The 17,608-nt window shown below is 45.8% G+C and overlaps 1 protein-coding gene across 1 annotated transcript; it reads right to left on the bottom strand.

The window, feature by feature from the left end:
* Positions 1-17,019: 17,019 nt before the first annotated feature.
* Positions 17,020-17,441, bottom strand: LOC311588074 (NADH dehydrogenase [ubiquinone] 1 alpha subcomplex subunit 5-like). Its single transcript, XM_084765554.1, has one exon. The coding sequence runs from the start codon at positions 17,436-17,438 to the stop codon at positions 17,103-17,105; it is 336 nt and encodes a 111-aa protein (XP_084621680.1). The 5' UTR covers positions 17,439-17,441; the 3' UTR covers positions 17,020-17,102.
* Between the last annotated feature and the right edge of the window lie 167 nt (positions 17,442-17,608).

Genomic DNA, 17,608 nt, shown 5'->3' with positions numbered 1-17,608 from the left:
GCTAAATAGACCAAAATGCCTGTGTAGGCTGGTCAGTGGGTGACCTTCCAGCAGAAAAATCTATATGGGAGCCAGAATATAATTAAAGGTTATTTTATTAGTAGGGAGGCAGAGGAAGGGGATTCAGCTCAATGATTAGCTCACTAAATTCTGATGATACTCCTTTGCTCTCTCAGCTCCAGGGTAGGCTCATCCTGCCAAGAGGATTAGGCTCCATTGTACGTTATTAGTCTTTCTCTTGCTCAGAGAGCCTCCAGTAGAGGCTCTGGGGCGTGCTTCTGCAGTTTATTAACAGAAGAAGCAACCTCTGTGTACCTCCATCTTCGGCCTGTAAAGTTGGGATGACGGTAGAAAATTTGGTTTTGGTTTTTGATTTTTCGAGACAGGGTTTCTCTGTGTAGCCATGGCTGTCCTGGAACTTGCTCTGTAAACCAGGCTGGCTCGAATTCACAGAGATCTACCTGCCTCTGCCTCCCAAGTGCTGGGATTAAAGGTGTGCGCCACCACTGCCCAGCTTGATAGTAGGACATTTTTTCCAAGGACTCTTTAGCACACAGTGTCTACCATATATCAGGAATTATTAAAGCAATGAATATTTTTACAGGTGTCCATTTTACTGGTGGACAAAGGCTAAAATTCTCTACATATCCTGGTTGGTTTGTTTTGAGACTGGGTCTCTCTCTGTAGTCTGTGCTGGCCTGGAACTCACTGTGTAGCCCAGACTGACCTTGACTTCACAGCAAGCCTTCCGTCTTGGCCCGTAAGGAGCTAAGATTTCAGGTGTGTTCCACCATGCATATTCTCATCAAAGGCTGCAGTACGATGCTACGACTACTGCTTCAGACCTGATCTTGTACAGCATCCACCCCCCCCCCCCACACACACACACACGCACACGCACATGCACTTCCACTCTGGGTCTCTTTTACTACCGGTTCAAGTCATTAGTTGGTTCATCTCTCATGCTGCTAAGTGCTATTTGAAATCAGAGATTTGTTGATTGCTTGATGCACATCTCCAGTTCCCAGCTTGGTAATAAGCTCCATGGTAATCAAGAGGCCTGCTCCGCTGAAGCTCTGCCCTGAATGTACTCAATAAGATGCTGAAGAGTGTCTGAGAGGGAGAGAGGTAGGAAAGAAACAAAAGGAAAAATAGCTGATCATGATGAAGGAGTCAAGAAACAGTTAGGGAAATGAACCTTGGAGATCCAGCAAGACTAGTGAAAAGAGGCCCTGCCTTGGCTTCGTGCAAACTTCACAATTAATAAAATTGAGGGTTCTTTACCAACAGGCACATGACCATCCTGTTCTGGAGGGAGGATGAGATTTCTGATTTTATAATTAGTGCCCTGAGGGTAAAATAAACCAGAAGTTATTGGTTTGAGTCATATTTAGCATTAATGAGAGGCGTTGAATTTGAATTGTTATAAAGCACATACGGGAAAATGGAATCACTTGCCTGAAGGCTCCAGGTTTCACAACCCAGAGAACCTTAGTGTAGCTGTGAGACCTGTGAGCAGAGGCCACTGATGGGCTGGAAAGGCTGGCGTTCTTTATCACACGGCCAGCAAATAGAACAATTCCAGGGCTAATGAGTCTCATCAGAGCTTCTTCCAGAGAGTTCTGGCAAATGAAAGAAGACATTCGCATAACACATGTATGTATTTGAAGCTGGGCGCCGAGGCAAAAGCCTGTAGCCTGTAACCCCAGAACTCTAGCGCTGAAGCGGGACGATGGCTTCCGGTTCAAATCGAGTAACACTGTCTGTATTAGGGATCTATAGAGAAAAGAACCCAAAGAACTTATTAGAGTGGCTTACAGGCTGTGATCCAACGAGTCTGCTGACAGAAGTCCAGTAGTTGGTCTGTGAATGTCTTGGCTGGTTTTCAGTATGTGTCGGAGTCCCCGATGACTGGGCTCTAACGCCAGGGAAGGGATGAACGAGCCAGCAAGAGTGAGGGCAAAAGCAAGACCTTCCTTCTTCCACGTCCCTTGTCCCTTGTAGGCTGCCAGCAGGAGCTGTGGCAGATTTAATGTGCGATGGTGCAGGCCTGTGATCCAGCACTCGGGAGGCAGAGGCAGGCGGATTGCTGTGAGTTTGAGGCCAGCCCCGGTCTACAAAGTGAGTCCAGGACAGCCAGGGCTACAAAGTGATACTCTTGCCTCTAAAACAAAACAAACCCAAACAACAACAACAGATTTAAGTTTGTTCTTCCTACCTCAAGTGGTCAAGAAAAAATCCCTTCTAAGTGGACCTAGCAGCTACCAGTTTAGTTAATTCCAGATGTAGTCAAATTGACAACCAAGGACAGCATCATACTACATCACCAAAATTAAAAAACAAATAAAGCTGGTCATGGCACATGCACACCTGTAATCCCAGCACTTGGGAAGGAGGCAAAGGCAGCTCTGAGCCTTGCAATCAAGTGTGGGCTGCAAGAGACCCTGCCTCAAACAAGCAAACCCCAGCAGTAGCTGTTGACTCAGCACAAGAAAAGATGATGCCCACTCAGAGCAAAGTCAGGAAGAGCAGTGAGTTTGGGAATCACCAGGTGATTGACATGGCAAGAGAAATGAAAATGAAGGAAAGTCGGAGGCTGTGAGCCTTCTATGTAGAGACACACCAGGAAGAAAGAAATCTATGCCAGATGTCTCCAAAAGGGGGCCAGTCTTTTGGTCAGTCAGCCTCAGAAGCAAGGTAGCTCTAGTAGGATCAGAAACAGGAACTATTTAAATTCCCTCACAGTTTAAAAACTTCTAGTGTGTGCATGTGTGTGTGTGTGTGTGTGTGTGTGTGTGTGTGTGTGTGTGTGTGCGTACATTTGTGGGTGGGTGTGTATGGTCAGGACAACCTTTGGGAAGTCCATCACTCCAAGGAATCTAATTCAGACCCTAAGACTTGGCAAGAAGCTGAGCCATCTCACTGGCCCAGTCTCCTTATTTTTTTATTTTTGGTTTTTTGAGACAGGGTTTCTCTGTAAAGTCTTGGCTGTCCTGGACTCACTTTGTAGACCAGGCTGGTCTCGAACTCACAGCGATCCGCCTGCCTCTGCCTCCCGAGTGCTGGGATTAAAGGCGTGCGCCACCACGCCCAGCTTTTCAGTCTCCTTATTTTTGAAGTCATTTGTATTTTTCTCTGCTCTGTTCTTGATAAGGTGAAGGGTAGAAAAATGCAGGAGATATATTGAGAAGACACTGACGAGGACCGTATCTACAGCGGGACAAGCACTGCCTCAATGTCCAGCATCTTACAATAGCTCTGATGGGCAGTTGCTATTTGTTTCTCTTAGATGAAAAAATTCGGATGTAGTTCATCCAAGCCATGCATAGTAGCGGTAGATCGGGGACTTGAGCCTGGGTCAAGTTTTTAATAGCCAAACAACAAATACGTCATGTTCTCATGACGTAGTTCACCCTCTCCTAAGTCTTCCTTGAACACGCACTGTTCAGAGAAGTGTATCACGGTTTCTCTCTCTTCCTCCTCTTTAACACTAGAGGACGGGATTTAGGGCCTTGAACATGCCAGGCTGGTTTGTAGGCTCAATTTCCTTATCAATTACATTTTATTATGAACTTATTAAACGAGCCTACCTCCCTAACAACCCGTCTAACCCAAACTATCAGAAAAGGATATTAAAGAACACTATAATGAAACCTTAAGGATGTCAGGCCCTGGCGTAGTCAGCAGGGTTTCAGCAGACCAGCAATTCCACCAAAGCTGCTGCTGGAACCGGAGCAGCAGCTGGAACCTCCAGCCTCAGCTGGAGGCCAAAGCCTTGAAGCTTTCCTGGGAGCAGGTCTCTTTAAGAGTCTCTTGAAATGGTAGAAATGAAGAGCCAAAAACCAAGCCCCAACCAAAAAGCCTCCTCTTCTGTTTTGGGCTCATATATATATATCCTCTTAGTCTGTTCAAGAGGGTTTTTCACCAAGCTCCCCGACAAAGTAGTTTGACTTTTGTGTGGAAAAACATCCTGCTTTCTCATATCTAAGTGGTAAACATCTTGCCCTCTTCTCCAGTCCTACAATTGGGATAAAAACAGAAACAGGTTTATCTCTCCTTCGCTGATGTCCACCACGGAGCTGTGCCCACTTCATTTGCAGTGGTTATCTGTGCTCTGGTTCAGCAGTGGACTTGCTCTGTGGCCCTTGGGAGGCCTTGACCCTCCTGACTCCAGAGTGGCCCAGATAACAGGCTTGAGTCAGGCCTGGCTGGTTTCTCTTAGCAATTTCTGTGACTTTTTCTCTAGACATAACACAGAGATCATACCCCCCCCCCCCCCTTCTATCTGTCTTTCTCTCTATACCCACCTCCCAGTCTCTCTGTATATGTCTCTGTGCTTAGACAGGTTCTCACGTAACGCAGGCTGGCCTCAAATTCCTAATCTCCTTGTTGCCACCTCCCAAGTACAGGTGCGTGCCACCCTGCCTAGTTCCTCATTTTCTTTTAGAAAAATATACCAGCTACTTGGGGGGTGGGGGAAGGGAGGTCTGTATTCCCTCCTGAATATGCTCTGAAATAAGTTGCCTCTCACCCTCTTACTTGGTTTCATCTCTGACTTTTTTATTTGACAAGAACCTGGAAACACCAGGCAGGGTCTCAGTCTCTGGGATTTCCCTCTCTAACCCTGGAGCACAGCAGTGCAGGGAGGTAGGTACCAAGTAACACACAAGAAAACTGAAGCCAACATGGGATGGGATGGCAAATGAGATGTAATATGAATGATTTTATTTTTCAATTAAAAAAAAGAAAAAAGAAAACTGAAGCCAAAAACTGGCTGTGGGAGTTGGCCAGTTGTGATGGTTTATACTAGCAATCCCAGTACTTAGAAAAGGAGCAGATCCTTGAGACCAGCCTCAGCTATAAAGAACTTGTGTGTGTGTGTGTTTGTTTGTTTTTGTTTTAGTTTTTCCGAGACAGGGTTTCTCTGTGTAGCCTTGCCTGTCCTGGACTTACTTTGTATACCAGGCTGGCCTCGAACTTACATTGATCCACTCTGCTTCCCAAGTGCTGGGATTAAAGGCATGTGCCACCATGCCCAGTTTGTGGTGGTGGTGGTGGTGGTGGTGGTGTTTTTAATCAGATTAAAAATAAGTTTTGGCCGGGCAGTGGTGGCGCACGCCTTTAATCCCAGCACTCGGGAGGCAGAGGCAGGCAGATCTCTGTGAGTTCGTGGCCAGCCTGGTCTGCCAAGCTAGTCCAGGACAGCCAAGGCTACACAGAGAGACCCTGTCTGGAAAAACCAAAACAAAAAACAAAATAATAAATAAATAAATAAATAAAAATAAAAAGAAGTTTTGTCCCTTGCCCACTGATAGCTGTTATGAGCTAAACTGTGTGCCATTGAAAGCCATATCTTCAAGCTCTATTTTAAGCCCCAGTGCCTCAGAATATACTCTTATTATTGAGACAGGGCCTTACCATGTAGCCCAGCCTGGGCTTAAATGTGTGATCCTCCTGTCTCTGCTTTCTAAGTGCTGGAATTACAGGCTTGTGTCACCTACCTAACTCAGAATCAACCAGGCTCCCTCCCGCCTTTCCTCACTTCCTCTCCTTTATGTATGTTTGTTTATTTATTTATTAATACTAGGAATGAATCCTGGCCTGAAAGCATGGTAGGTAAGCATTCTATTACTGGAGTACATTTCTAACCCTTCAGATAGATAGGTAAGTAGACAGCTTTTTTTTTTTTTAAACAGTCTGGAAAAGTTTCACAAGTTGTAACACAGCTGCACTGCCTGTGTGACCTAGCCAACTTTTTACCCACCCCTACTGTTACTGCTTGCTTCTAAGTAGCAGACAGAGTGACCTCCAATTTTGGTGGTTATTTTTCAGTTTGTAGGGACTGTGCCATTTCGGACACTGGCATGGAGCTGTATAGGAAAACTGAGACATGTCCAAACTCTGAAAATCTCAGTCTTGAGACTGGCAGGAGTAAGACTCGCTCCCTTCCTGCTCTGTGCCTGCATGCTCCCCCCCCTCCCCCCATTCTCAAGGTAGTCCTGTGGCCTAGCACCTGGAATTCCTCTCCATGCAAATGACGAACCTCCAGCACCCTAGCCCCAGCCAATGATATTCACCCGCCCGAAAATCCCTCCCCACTCCTCAAGGTTCAAGAAGAGCTTGTTCGCCCAGACTAAAACACACGCAAGCAAGCTGCCTCACTGAATGCTGACAAGGAGCTGCTGTTTCACTCTCCCCCATTAGAAAACCCGGTGGGGTCCCCTCCCCCGTCCGTCCGTCATTCACTGCGGATTGATTTGGGAGCCTGCAGATCCATCCGCCAGGCTAAGCTTTGGCCTGGTTAAGCTTTGTTCCTTTGAGTCCAGGGTCTGTACGCAGTGGTGGGGGAACCCCCGGGAGGGTCAGCAGACCCCAGGCTCCCGGACCACAGTTGTTATGAAATATCATGACCAAAAGCAACTCTAGGTTCCAGAGGGCTAGTTGTAATGTCAGGGAAGCTATGGCAGCAAGAACAGAAAGCTGAGAGATTACATTTCAATCAAGCACCGGAAGCCGGGTGAGCAAACCAGAAGTGGGGAGATGCTATAAACCCTCAAAACCCACCCCAGTGACGCATTTCCTCCAGCAGGGCTGCACCTCCTAAAGGTTCCGTAACTTCACACGGTGGGGAACCTCTCTCGGAGACATGTTTTATTTAAAGAGCACCAGTTAGCTTCGTTGCTGTTTTTGTTGGTATTTTGTTTTGTTTTTCTGTTTTTCGAGAGAGGGTTTCTCTGTGTAGCCTTGGCTGTCCTGGACTCGCTTTGTAGACCAGGCTGGCCTCGAACTCACAGCAATCTGCCTGCCCCTGCCGGCCAAGTGCTGGGATTACAGGTGTGAGCTACGCACCAGGCCTAGCCTCATTATTATTTCATCTGCATATTAAGTGACGTTCTGTCCCCCAGTACCACAACAGTTCACAATTGTCTTGATAGCAGAAAGCAAACATCAAAGCAGCAAAAAGTGGGGGTGTCTCAGTTCCAGGGAAATCTGTCATTCCCAGAAGAAAACCACGAATAGCCTTTCCTTTTACTAGCCTATCCCTCCCTCCATTGTCTTCAGTAGGTATCTTTTGACTTCCCCAGTCTCCAGGATTGAGAAAGTGATTTATGAGTCTGTCTCCCAGCGTATCTTGTTCTTTGGCCAATAATAAAACATATGGCCGGGCATGGTGGCGCACGCCTTTAATCCCAGCACACGGGGAGGCAGAGGCAGGCGGATCTCTGAGTTCGAGGCCAGCCTGGTCTACAGAGTGAGTCCAGGACAGCCAGGGCTACACAGAGAACCCCCTATCTTGAAAAATCAATAATACAAAACAAACCTTTTATGACAAAACAGACAGACAGACAGACACAAAGATATAGAAGAGGCAGTGGTTCTTCAAACCAAGAAGCTCTGGTTTGAGTGGCATCTGCTGTGACCAAAAACTTCCTCTCACCACCCAGCAACTCTTACCAGTACCATGGGACCATTTTAGATACTGTTTCGTCCAGCTGCTTTCAATTGTCCGGAACTGTGGCTCTTTTAACTTGAACCATTGGTATGGGTGTTGGGACAGGATCAAATTATTATTTTTCTTTTATCATTTGGGCTCACCCCTCCATCCTTAGCTCTCATAGCCATCTGTCCTTGACCGTTTGCAGCTGCACGCAGCTCCCAGCAGGCTCCCGTTGGACACACCTAGTTTAGATGTTAAGAAAACGAAGGACTGATAACTAACAGCTTTTACAAGTGGAAGCTTGTCTAGGTGTTCACTGATGCCAGTGGCAATGAAGCACACATGCTGCCTGCTCGCTCACACGTTTAATCCCTTCCTCTGGTTCCCTGGAACCACCGCAGTGAACAATAGCTTGGCAAGCCCATACCGTGAGCTGGGACACTGGGTTCATGTAGCTTTGGCTGCCAGGGCGAGGTGTGCTCCTCTATCAGCGAGTAGCATCGAGTGCCCACGGTGTTGCTCATCAACAATGACTGCAAGGATGCGTGCTGTGTAGACAGACTCGGCACTGAGGATCGCTGGCTGCCTCTAAGTCCGAGTGCCCAGAGCTCCAACAGTGTTGGAAATACTCTGCTCACAGTTACAGTTCCTAGAAAAGTGATGTATTAACCTGCAAGTCAAAGCTTTGATTGCAGAGTAAGTATGAAACTGCCATTAGCCAGGACCTGCTGGCCAGGCAGGGTCATTGAAGTGTGCAAGTGACCCCTTTCAGATGTGGTCTCGACTGCAGATGGTAGCCTGCAGGCCTGGTTCTCTTGCCCTCTTGATTCCTTTTCCGGGTTAAAGAGTGGGCTGTATGTTTGCCTGCTTCTTCATACAGCTCCTTTCTATGAGAAGGGAACGTGGGCTCTGTGAATGGACTGCAGACCCCAAATCTTAAACCTCTCCTATAGCTAGAAGAACAATCTAGACTACACTGAAAAAAAAGCAAAACACTGGGCCAGCAAAATGGGTCAGCAGGTATAGGTGCTTGCCACCAAGGCTGACAACTTGAGTTCAATCCCCAGGACTCACATGGTACAGTTGTCCTCTGTCCTCCATCTATGTGCTGTAGTGTATACATACATACATACATACATACATATACACGCACATATATATATACATACACACATGCACACACACATATATACATACATACATATATACACACACATATATATACATACATACATGCGCGCACACACACATATATACATACATACATACATATATATACACACATATACATACATACATACATGCGCATACACACATATATACATACATACATATACACACACATATATACATACATATATATACACACACATATATACATACATACATGCACACACACATATATACATACATACATGCACACACATATATACATACATACATATATACACACACATATATACATACATACATGCACACACACATATATATACATACATGCACACACACATACACACACACACACATATACATACATACATGCACACACATATATACATACATGCACACACACACATATATACATACATACATATATATACACACACACACATATATACATACATACATGCACATACACACACACACACACATATATATATATATGCCCCCACTCCCATTCTCCACAAAACAAATACACATTTTAAGTTAAAGCTGAGTGTAGCCAACTCATGCCTTTAATTCTGATACTAGGAAGGCAGAGGCAGACAGATCTGTGTGAATCTGAGGCCAGCCAGGGCTATCTAGTGAGACTCTGTCTTAAAAAACAAAAGCAACAACAACAACAACAACAACAACAACAAAAACAGTAAGAGAAGGAGGAAAGAAAAAGAACTTCTTAATCTGGGTGATGGAATGTCCTGCAGTTTCAGCATTTGAGAGGTAGAGAGATGGGAGGGTCAGAGAAAAGGGCCAGCCAAGGCATAGAGAGATGGCTCACTGTTAAAAACACGTGCTGGTCTTCCGGAGAGGCCAGTTTTGCTTTCCACCACCCACAGGGTAGCTTGCAGCCATCTTAAACTTCAGTTCTAGGAGATCCAGGGCCCTCTTCAGATCCCTGCAGGCACATGGTACACATATGTATGAAGGCAAGACTGTCATACATGTGAAAAGAAGAAGAGGAAGCAGAGCTGGGATGTAGCTTAGAGTCATTGCCTAGCAAGTGCAAGGCTGTGAATTGCACCCCCGTTACACAGCCACCCCCACACAGAAGGCTATCACGGTGGTGCACACACACACTTGTAATTCCTGTACCTGGGGAGGTAGAGACAGGAGGAGCAGGAGTTCAAGGTCATCCTTAGTTATATAGTGAGTTGGGCTACAAAAGTCCTTGTCTCAAAAAGCCAAATCAACCACATTTACAGAGAAATACAAAGGACGGCAAAGTTCTGCTGTTTCAAACTGTCAGACTGGGAAAAATAAATCAGTGCTGGGTACCCAGTGCTTGCAGGGCTGTGGGAAATAGGCATTCTCCCGAGTGTTGCTACTGCAATGTAAACACCTCCTCGGTAGGTAGGATCGTTTAGCAATGTCTGTCAACACTCTTGGTTCAGCAGTTCTACTACTAGGAATTTACTAAGGAAAAGCTGGCAAAATATGTCAAAATCATGTGCATGGATGCTCACTGCAACACTGTAGTAACAACTGGAAAGGGCTCAGACATCCTTCAGTGGGGGAGGACGGAGGACATATGTTAGATGTCCTTGTGTTGGAAAATATGCAAGGATGGCACTGTATATGTGGTCTGGAAAGAGCTAATGTGTTGTGTTATTTTAAAAAGCAAATGTAATAGGATTTCATTTGTGTGAAAATTTAAAATTTTGGTACAAATTTACAGGTTTTTGTGGGTTTTTTTTTTTTTTGAGCATTCTGAAAGGAAAGTGACATTGTGAGTTAGAGAAGGTAAGTTTATGTTTAAATTTTATTATTTATTTAGTGTGTGTATATGTGTGTGAGCCTGTATGAGATTATGTACATGTAGATGCCTGAAGGAAGTTAAAAGAAGGTGTCAGAGCTCCTGGAACTGGAGTTCCAGAAGGCTGTGGACTGCCTAATGCCGGTGATGGGACTTGAACCCGGGTCCTCTGCAAGAGCAACGAACGCACTCACTCATCGTGGAGCCATCTTCCTAGCCTTGAGAAGTTAATTTTTGCTTTTGCTATTGTTGTTTGGCACTTTTCTAGAATGCTTGAATTATTTATTTTTATTAAAGATTTATTTATTTATTTATTTATTTATTTATTTATTTAATTATGTATACAATGTTCTGCCTTCGTGTAATACCTGCAGGCCAGACGAGGGCACCAGGTCTCATTATAGATGGTTGTGAGCCATCATGTGGTTTATGGGAATTGAACTCATGACCTTTGAAAGAGTAGACAGTGCTCTTAACCTTTGAGCATCTCTCCAGCCCTATTTTTTATTTTTTTGAGACAGAGTTTCACACTATATTTCAGGTTGGGCTGGAACTGGCCAGGTAGCCCTGACTGGCCTTGAACTTGGAGCACTCTTCCTACTGATGCCTCCTCAGTGCTGGGATGCAAGTGTGAGCCCTATACCCAGTATATGTGGGGGAAATGTGTGAGCATTTTTTATGTGTGCACACACTATGGGTGTGCTCCTGAAGGCCAAAGGAGGATGTTCGACGTCCTGATCTTTAAGTCTCTTCCTTATCTCTTCCTTAATCTTTCAAGCCAGGGCCTGTCACTGAACCTGGGAGTAGGTTGGCAAGCCCCAAGGATCCTCCCGTTTCCACCCTTCGCTTTTCTCGGGTTAAGGAGGGCATAGCCACCCCCAACTTTTCATGAGGGTGTTGCCATCTGAACAAGGCTGCTCCTGCTTGCCCATAGGTGCTCTTACCCACTAAGCCATCTCCTTAGCCAGAAAAGAAATGTTGAAGAAGAAGAAAGAAGAAAAGAAGAAGAAGAAGAAGAAGAAGAAGAAGAAGAAGAAGAAGAAGAAGAAGAAGAAGAACTTCTTTTGGTTCACAATATTTGTTTATACTATGGGTATGTAACGTGATTTTAAAATAAATCTTCTGGACCAGTGAGCTGGCCTGACAGACAAAGATGCTTGCCAAGCCAGGTGAAACGCAGCAGCCTGAAGCTGATGTGATGCTGGTGAGGCTCCTGATGCAGAGGCTCCTGTGGAACACCCTGCTCTTGTCAGCCCACCTGAGCGCCTTGTTGACCAGCATATAGCGAATGTGTCATCTCCACATGGCAAAGAAAGAGGAACAAACTCAGAATCCGAATCAGTGAGTGAACGAGATGGTGACAATCCAAAGTCTGCACTGAATGCTTCAATGCTCTTGAAAAATGAGAGCTCTGAGCCGGGCGTCGTGGCACACACCTTTAATCCCAGCTCTTGGGAGGCAGAGGCAGGCGATCGCTGTGAGTTCGAGGCTAGTCTGGTCTACAAAGAGAGTCCAGGACAGCCAAGGTTACACAGAGAAACCCTATCTTGAAAAAACCCAAAAAAACCCAAAAAACAAAAAACAAACAAGCAAAAAAAATGAGAGCTCTGATAATACTAAACCGGGAGAAACTGACCCTGCCTCACACCCCAGCGATCCAGAAGATACAGTAACATTTGATGTGGAGAAGAAGAAAGTTATGGAAGTAAGGGAAAAAAAAAGTCAGGCAGGAGAGATGGCTCAGAGGTTAAGAGCACTGCCTGGTTTTCCAAAGGTCCTGAGTTCAATTCCCAGCAACCACATGGTGGCTCACAACCATCTATAATGAGATCTGGTGCCTTCTTCTGGCCTGCAGGCATACATTGAGGCAAAACACTGTAGACTTAATAAATAATGAATAAATTACATTAAAAAATTAAAAAAAAAAAAGGAAAAGCTACACCTAACCATCTGCGTCCACCCTAGGGTCATGTGCTGGAAGAGAGAACTGACTCCCACAGGTTTGTCCTCTGCTGTCCTCAGACATGTCATGCCATACCTGCATCTTCACACAATATACACAGTCACAAATATATAAATATAATTCAAATAATCTTCTGAAAGAAGCCAGGGAGCACGATGAGGTAAATGAGAGGGAGAGGAGGGACCTTCCGTTAGAGACATGGTTGGTCCTGACCCCAGATGACTGTTCAGCTGTGTGAATGAAAACACAAGGCCAGGGGCTGGAGAGATGGCTCAGAGGTTAAGAGCACCGACTGCTCTTCCAAAGGTCATGAGTTCAATTCCCAGCAACCACATGGTGGCTCACATGTTCTCTTCTGGTGTCCTCTTCTGGCTTGCAGGCAGGATATTGTATACATAATAAAGAAATCTTTTTTTAAAAAAAGAAAAAAGAAAACACAAGGCCCTGACCGTTTGCGGTTTTGAAGACCAACCAGGTCAATATGGGGAAGGATACAGGGAGCATAAAAGTCTAGACTCAGGAGGCCTGATGACATGAAGTCAGCATAGCTTTACATAGCTAAAGGAAATAACCTACTGCCACAGGTTGCCCTGTGTGTTTTGTGTGTGTGTGTAGTCACGATTTTCTTAAACAAAATATTTTATTAACAACTTATTGACTGAGCCTATGTCAATTATAACCTGATTAACCAAAACAGTAGGAAATGAAGATTAATTGGCACAACAACAAAACCATAAGGATATCAGTCCCAAGGAACTATTCTCCGATCAGGAGCTTCAGGATTTCTTCCGCTGGAACGGGGGGTAGGGGGGGTGGGGGTGGGGGGGGTGGGGGGTTACCAGACCCCGGGGCCTCAGCAGGAGCTCTGAAGCCTTCCCTCAAGTGGTTTTCTCTAGGAGCGTCTTGAAGGGCAGCGATGAACAGCCAAATCTACCCCAAGTCTTCAATCCACCCCAGCTGCCAGGTCTGGGCTCATTTATTTATCTCCTCCCAGAGTCCGTTCACAGGATCTTTTTCATCTGGTAGCAATTAAGCTCCTGCACGAGGTGGTTGCTCTTCTAGTGAATTAACATCACCTGTTCTCTCACGAGACCATACGATCCCACACTTGGGATCCTAAAGAACAGGTTTCTCTCCTTCATGTGTGTGCTGTGGTGCACATGCATACACACAATAACTAGATAATTTAAAAAACCTTAAATAGAAAAAAGAGATAGACCTTATGCCCAGTTGGAACGAAGGATGCCTCCCAGGTGGCAGGCTTGGGTAGCTGAGTGGACAGTGTGCTGCCCAGGCAAGCACTCAGAAGGAAGCCAAGGGGTGGTGAAGTGGACCGAGATTTGAACACGCCGTAGGATTTGGACCTGTTCTGGAGCACCGGTTCTCTGAGCATGACAAGGCATTGTCCGTTAGAATTCTGCAGCCTTGATTAACTTCAGGAGACTTTCAGAAAACTGGACCCATCATGGAGGTGGGGCAAGAGAGATTCCCCCCCAGGCCCCACCCCACCTCTGAACAATAAATGGACAGTTACTGGATATGGGGGAGAGAGACATTTTCCTTAGCAGTGCAACCGCTGGTAAATTTCCTATCCTTCTGCAAGTAACTCCAGTTAAACTCACTGGTTCCTCAAGCTATTGAGTGGAACGGTTTCTCTGACATTAGTCTGGGGTGAATGAGTGCATGTTGATCTCCCCAGGGAAAGCGCACATCAGGAACTCACAGAATTCTGGGTTGGATGCGGGGGTAAAAAAGAACCTGAGGTGGACCAGGTTGCTGCTGAGGACTGTACATCAGAACAGGTGGTAACAGAGAGCAAGTATAAGGACAATGGGGTTTCACAGATGCTCCGTTCAAGGGGGGCGAGGGGATTCTGAAGGGATGCTAGCAGTTGGGTAGGGGGTGAGAAAGTGGTAGTGGGACAGAAAATCGGACAGGAGTGGACCCCAACATCTGCCCAAGCATGGTTATTTAAGCTTTGCCTTCATTTGTGCCTCTTCTGCTTTGGTCACACATGCCCAGTAAGATCCTATCTCAGAATTTTGTTTCTCATGCTGGAAAAGGACACGCAAATCTGGGCACAGCAGCACAGAAAGTTCAAGGCCAGCCTGGCCAATACAGCCAGTTCTAGCCCAACCAGAGCTACATAGTGAAACCCAATTCAAAGAGACAAAATACAACCAGAAAGGAGCTAAGGATATAGAGTCCCTGCCTCTCATACACAGAGCCCCGGCGCCATAAAAACTTGTGGGTTATTTGTTTGTTTGTTTTTTGAGACAGGATTTCTCTGTGTAGCCTTGGCTGTCCTGGACTTGCTTTGTAGACCAGGCTGGCTTCGAACTCACAGTGATCTGCCTGCCTCTGTCTCCCAAGCGCTGAGATTAAAAATGTGTGCCATGGGGCTGGAGAGAGGGCTCAGTGGTTAAGAGTACTGGCTGCTCTTCCAGAGGTCCTGAGTTCAATTCCTGGCAACCACATGGTGGCTCACAATCATCTATAATGTGATATGATACCTTCTTCTGGCCTGCAGGGGCACAGGCAGATAGAAAGCACTTGTATACATACATAAAATAAATAAATAAATCTTAAAAACAAAAACAAAACGTGTGCCACCACTCCCGGATGAACTTGTGGGTTTTAAGGATATTAGGATTAGAATAGCTCAGATTCTGCCCAGCATAGTACTTGCAGCTTAAAAATAAACCATTGTCTCTATGTCTGTCCTTTGGGAACTAGCTGGTTAAAGAAAACTACTGATTGGGCTGGAGAGATGGCTCAGTGGTTAAGGGCATTGCCGGCTCTTCCAAAGGACCCGGGTTCAATTCCCAGCACCCACATGGCAGCTCACAACGGTCTGTAACTCCAAGATCTGACACCCTCACACCAATGTACATAAATTAAATAAAATATTAAAAAAAGAAAACTACTGACTTAATAATTTACTGTGTTGACTAATGTAGGAAGAATAAAAGGCATATCAACATATTGGCACCCATCGAAGTTTCATGTCTGAGACTTCTTATCCTGACTCTAGGTACACACTTGGAACCCAGTTAGTACAGGAGACTTCCCAGATTCTGATCATCCTGGGTTTGGCCCTGTTTGACTTGCTGTTCCATGCATCCTGCATTTTCTTCTCTCTCTCTCTCTCTCTCTCTCTCTCTGTCTCTCTCTGTGACATGGTTTTCCTGTGTAGCCTTAGCTGTCCTGGACTCACTTTGTAGCCTCGAACTCACAGTGCTCTGCCTGCCTCTGCCTCCCGAATGCTGGGTCCTTCTTTTCATTTTTAAATATTCTAGGGGAGGGTGAGTAGGTGCACAGGCACAGGCAGGCCACTCTGCGTCTTCGGAGGCCAGAAGACAACTTGCAGGAATGGGTTATTTCCTTCCACTACGTAGGTTCCACGGGTTGAACTCAGGTCATCAGGCTTGGCAGCAAGCTCCCTTACCAGCTAAGCCATCTTGCTGGCCCCTCTTATTTTGAAATGGGGGTGAGGGGTGGGGGTGTGTGTGTCTCTGTGGAGCTCACTGTGTAGTACATGCTGCCTTGAAACACACAGCAATCCTATTCAGCCTCTCAAGTGCTGGAAATACAGACGTAACTACTACACCTAAGTCAGGCTGGCTTTCAAATTAATATGCTGGCTGTTGCTAGATTCCCCTATACTGTTGCAATCACAGATAAGCTCCATTTCTCTATTCCACTGTATGGAGAGACCACAATTTGTCCATTCATATATTATGGTAAAAATGTGTATATCTGCTTATGAAAACTATTGTAATGTAAGACGGTAGAAATCCCCAACTATGTCTGTTTTGGAGATAACAGCAAAGGGATGTAGAGAGCACGTGTGAGGCAGGTTGCTTCTGAAGGCACTGCGTGTCATTAACCCCTGTCGCTCCGGCCTTTCGCGCAAGCCCAGCATAACGTATTTGTGGGAGAAGAGAGAGATCATAGAACAACGCCCCACTGTATTCTTGAGTAGTAAGATAACTGGCAAATGTTTGCATTTGTTTCTGCGTACCATGTTTATAATATTTTATAGGGACCCTGATAGCTTGAATTGTCTACTGGGGACAGCTATTGTGGTATGTCTGAAAGCGCTGCAATGTCACAGGTGACAGAGGAACTGAAGATGTTTGTCATGCAAATGAGAGCAAAACTGGATCAGATGTGGACCAGGTTGCTTTTGATGACAGCTTTGAGCCAGTCCTGCAAGGGGGGGGGGGGGGGGGAGAGGCAGCTTTCCGCTCAGTCGTGATGCCAGCTTGTACAGACTTTTACCAGACACCAGGCCCAGCACGTGCTGTTGCTTTATCTTTGAGATATGCTCTCATTATGAATCCCAGGCTGGCCTTGAGCTCACGATGTAGACCAGGCTAGCCTGAGTTCTAGGTCATCTTCATGCCTCAGCTTCATTTGAATATTTAAACGTGAGCTTGCTGGTAAAACCAACCACGAGAAGACAACAGCCTCCCAGATTCATGTGGCGTTAGAGGACGGCTTGAGTGTCGTTCCTCAGGACACTGTCCACCTTTTACTGCTCTGGAGCTGGTCAAGTTAGCTGGCTGGCCATTCAACCCCGGGGATCCGCCTGGCCCTGCCTCCCCAGTACTGGGGTTGCAAGTATGTGCCTCATCTGGCTTTTTTTTTTTTTTTTAGCGCAGAAAATTTAATTGCACATTAAATTTGCATCAGCCATCAGACACTGATCATATGGACCACTTTCACTGGTCACCAGGAGGCTCTTCCACCAGCGGCTCCCACGGCTTCCACGGCAGCATTTTCCTTGCTAGACTTAGTTCATTTTCAGCCTGAAGAGTCACCTCTTCTGCTTCACCACCCTGAAGCAAGTCTTCTAATTTTTTAACATCTGGCTCTGTTTTGACCATGTCTAGCTTCTCACTGGTGATCTGTTCTGTGTACTTTCTGTAGGTGGCATGTTGAGGGAAGTGCTTCAGGAGGTCAAGAATCTTTGTGTACAATATTGTTAGCCTCTCGTGTGGAGTGTCGCACACCGCCAATTCCACAAGGCCAGTAGTCTTCTTCAGCAAACCTGCCATGACAGCCACTGAGCCTGCAGCACCGCTTTTTTAAATTTAAATTTAAATTTAAATTTATTTTTTAAATGTGGGTTCTGGGCACCAAACTCAGGCTCCTCATTCTTACATGGCACCGAGCTGTCTCTTGACCCAGGGCCTTGGTAGCCGAGACTGACCTTGAACTCTATGTC

Source organism: Acomys minous (genome assembly GCF_964271855.1).
Source record: "Acomys minous genome assembly, chromosome: 17".
NCBI lineage: Eukaryota > Metazoa > Chordata > Mammalia > Rodentia > Muridae > Acomys > Acomys minous.
Note: the sequence above shows the minus strand (reverse complement) of the source record. Positions and strands in the feature narration are given on the sequence as shown.

What these genes read in the sequence shown, in the direction of transcription:
- LOC311588074 (XM_084765554.1), bottom strand. Translation starts at nt 17,438, where the DNA reads ATGGCAGGTTTGCTGAAGAAGACTACTGGCCTTGTGGAATTGGCGGTG.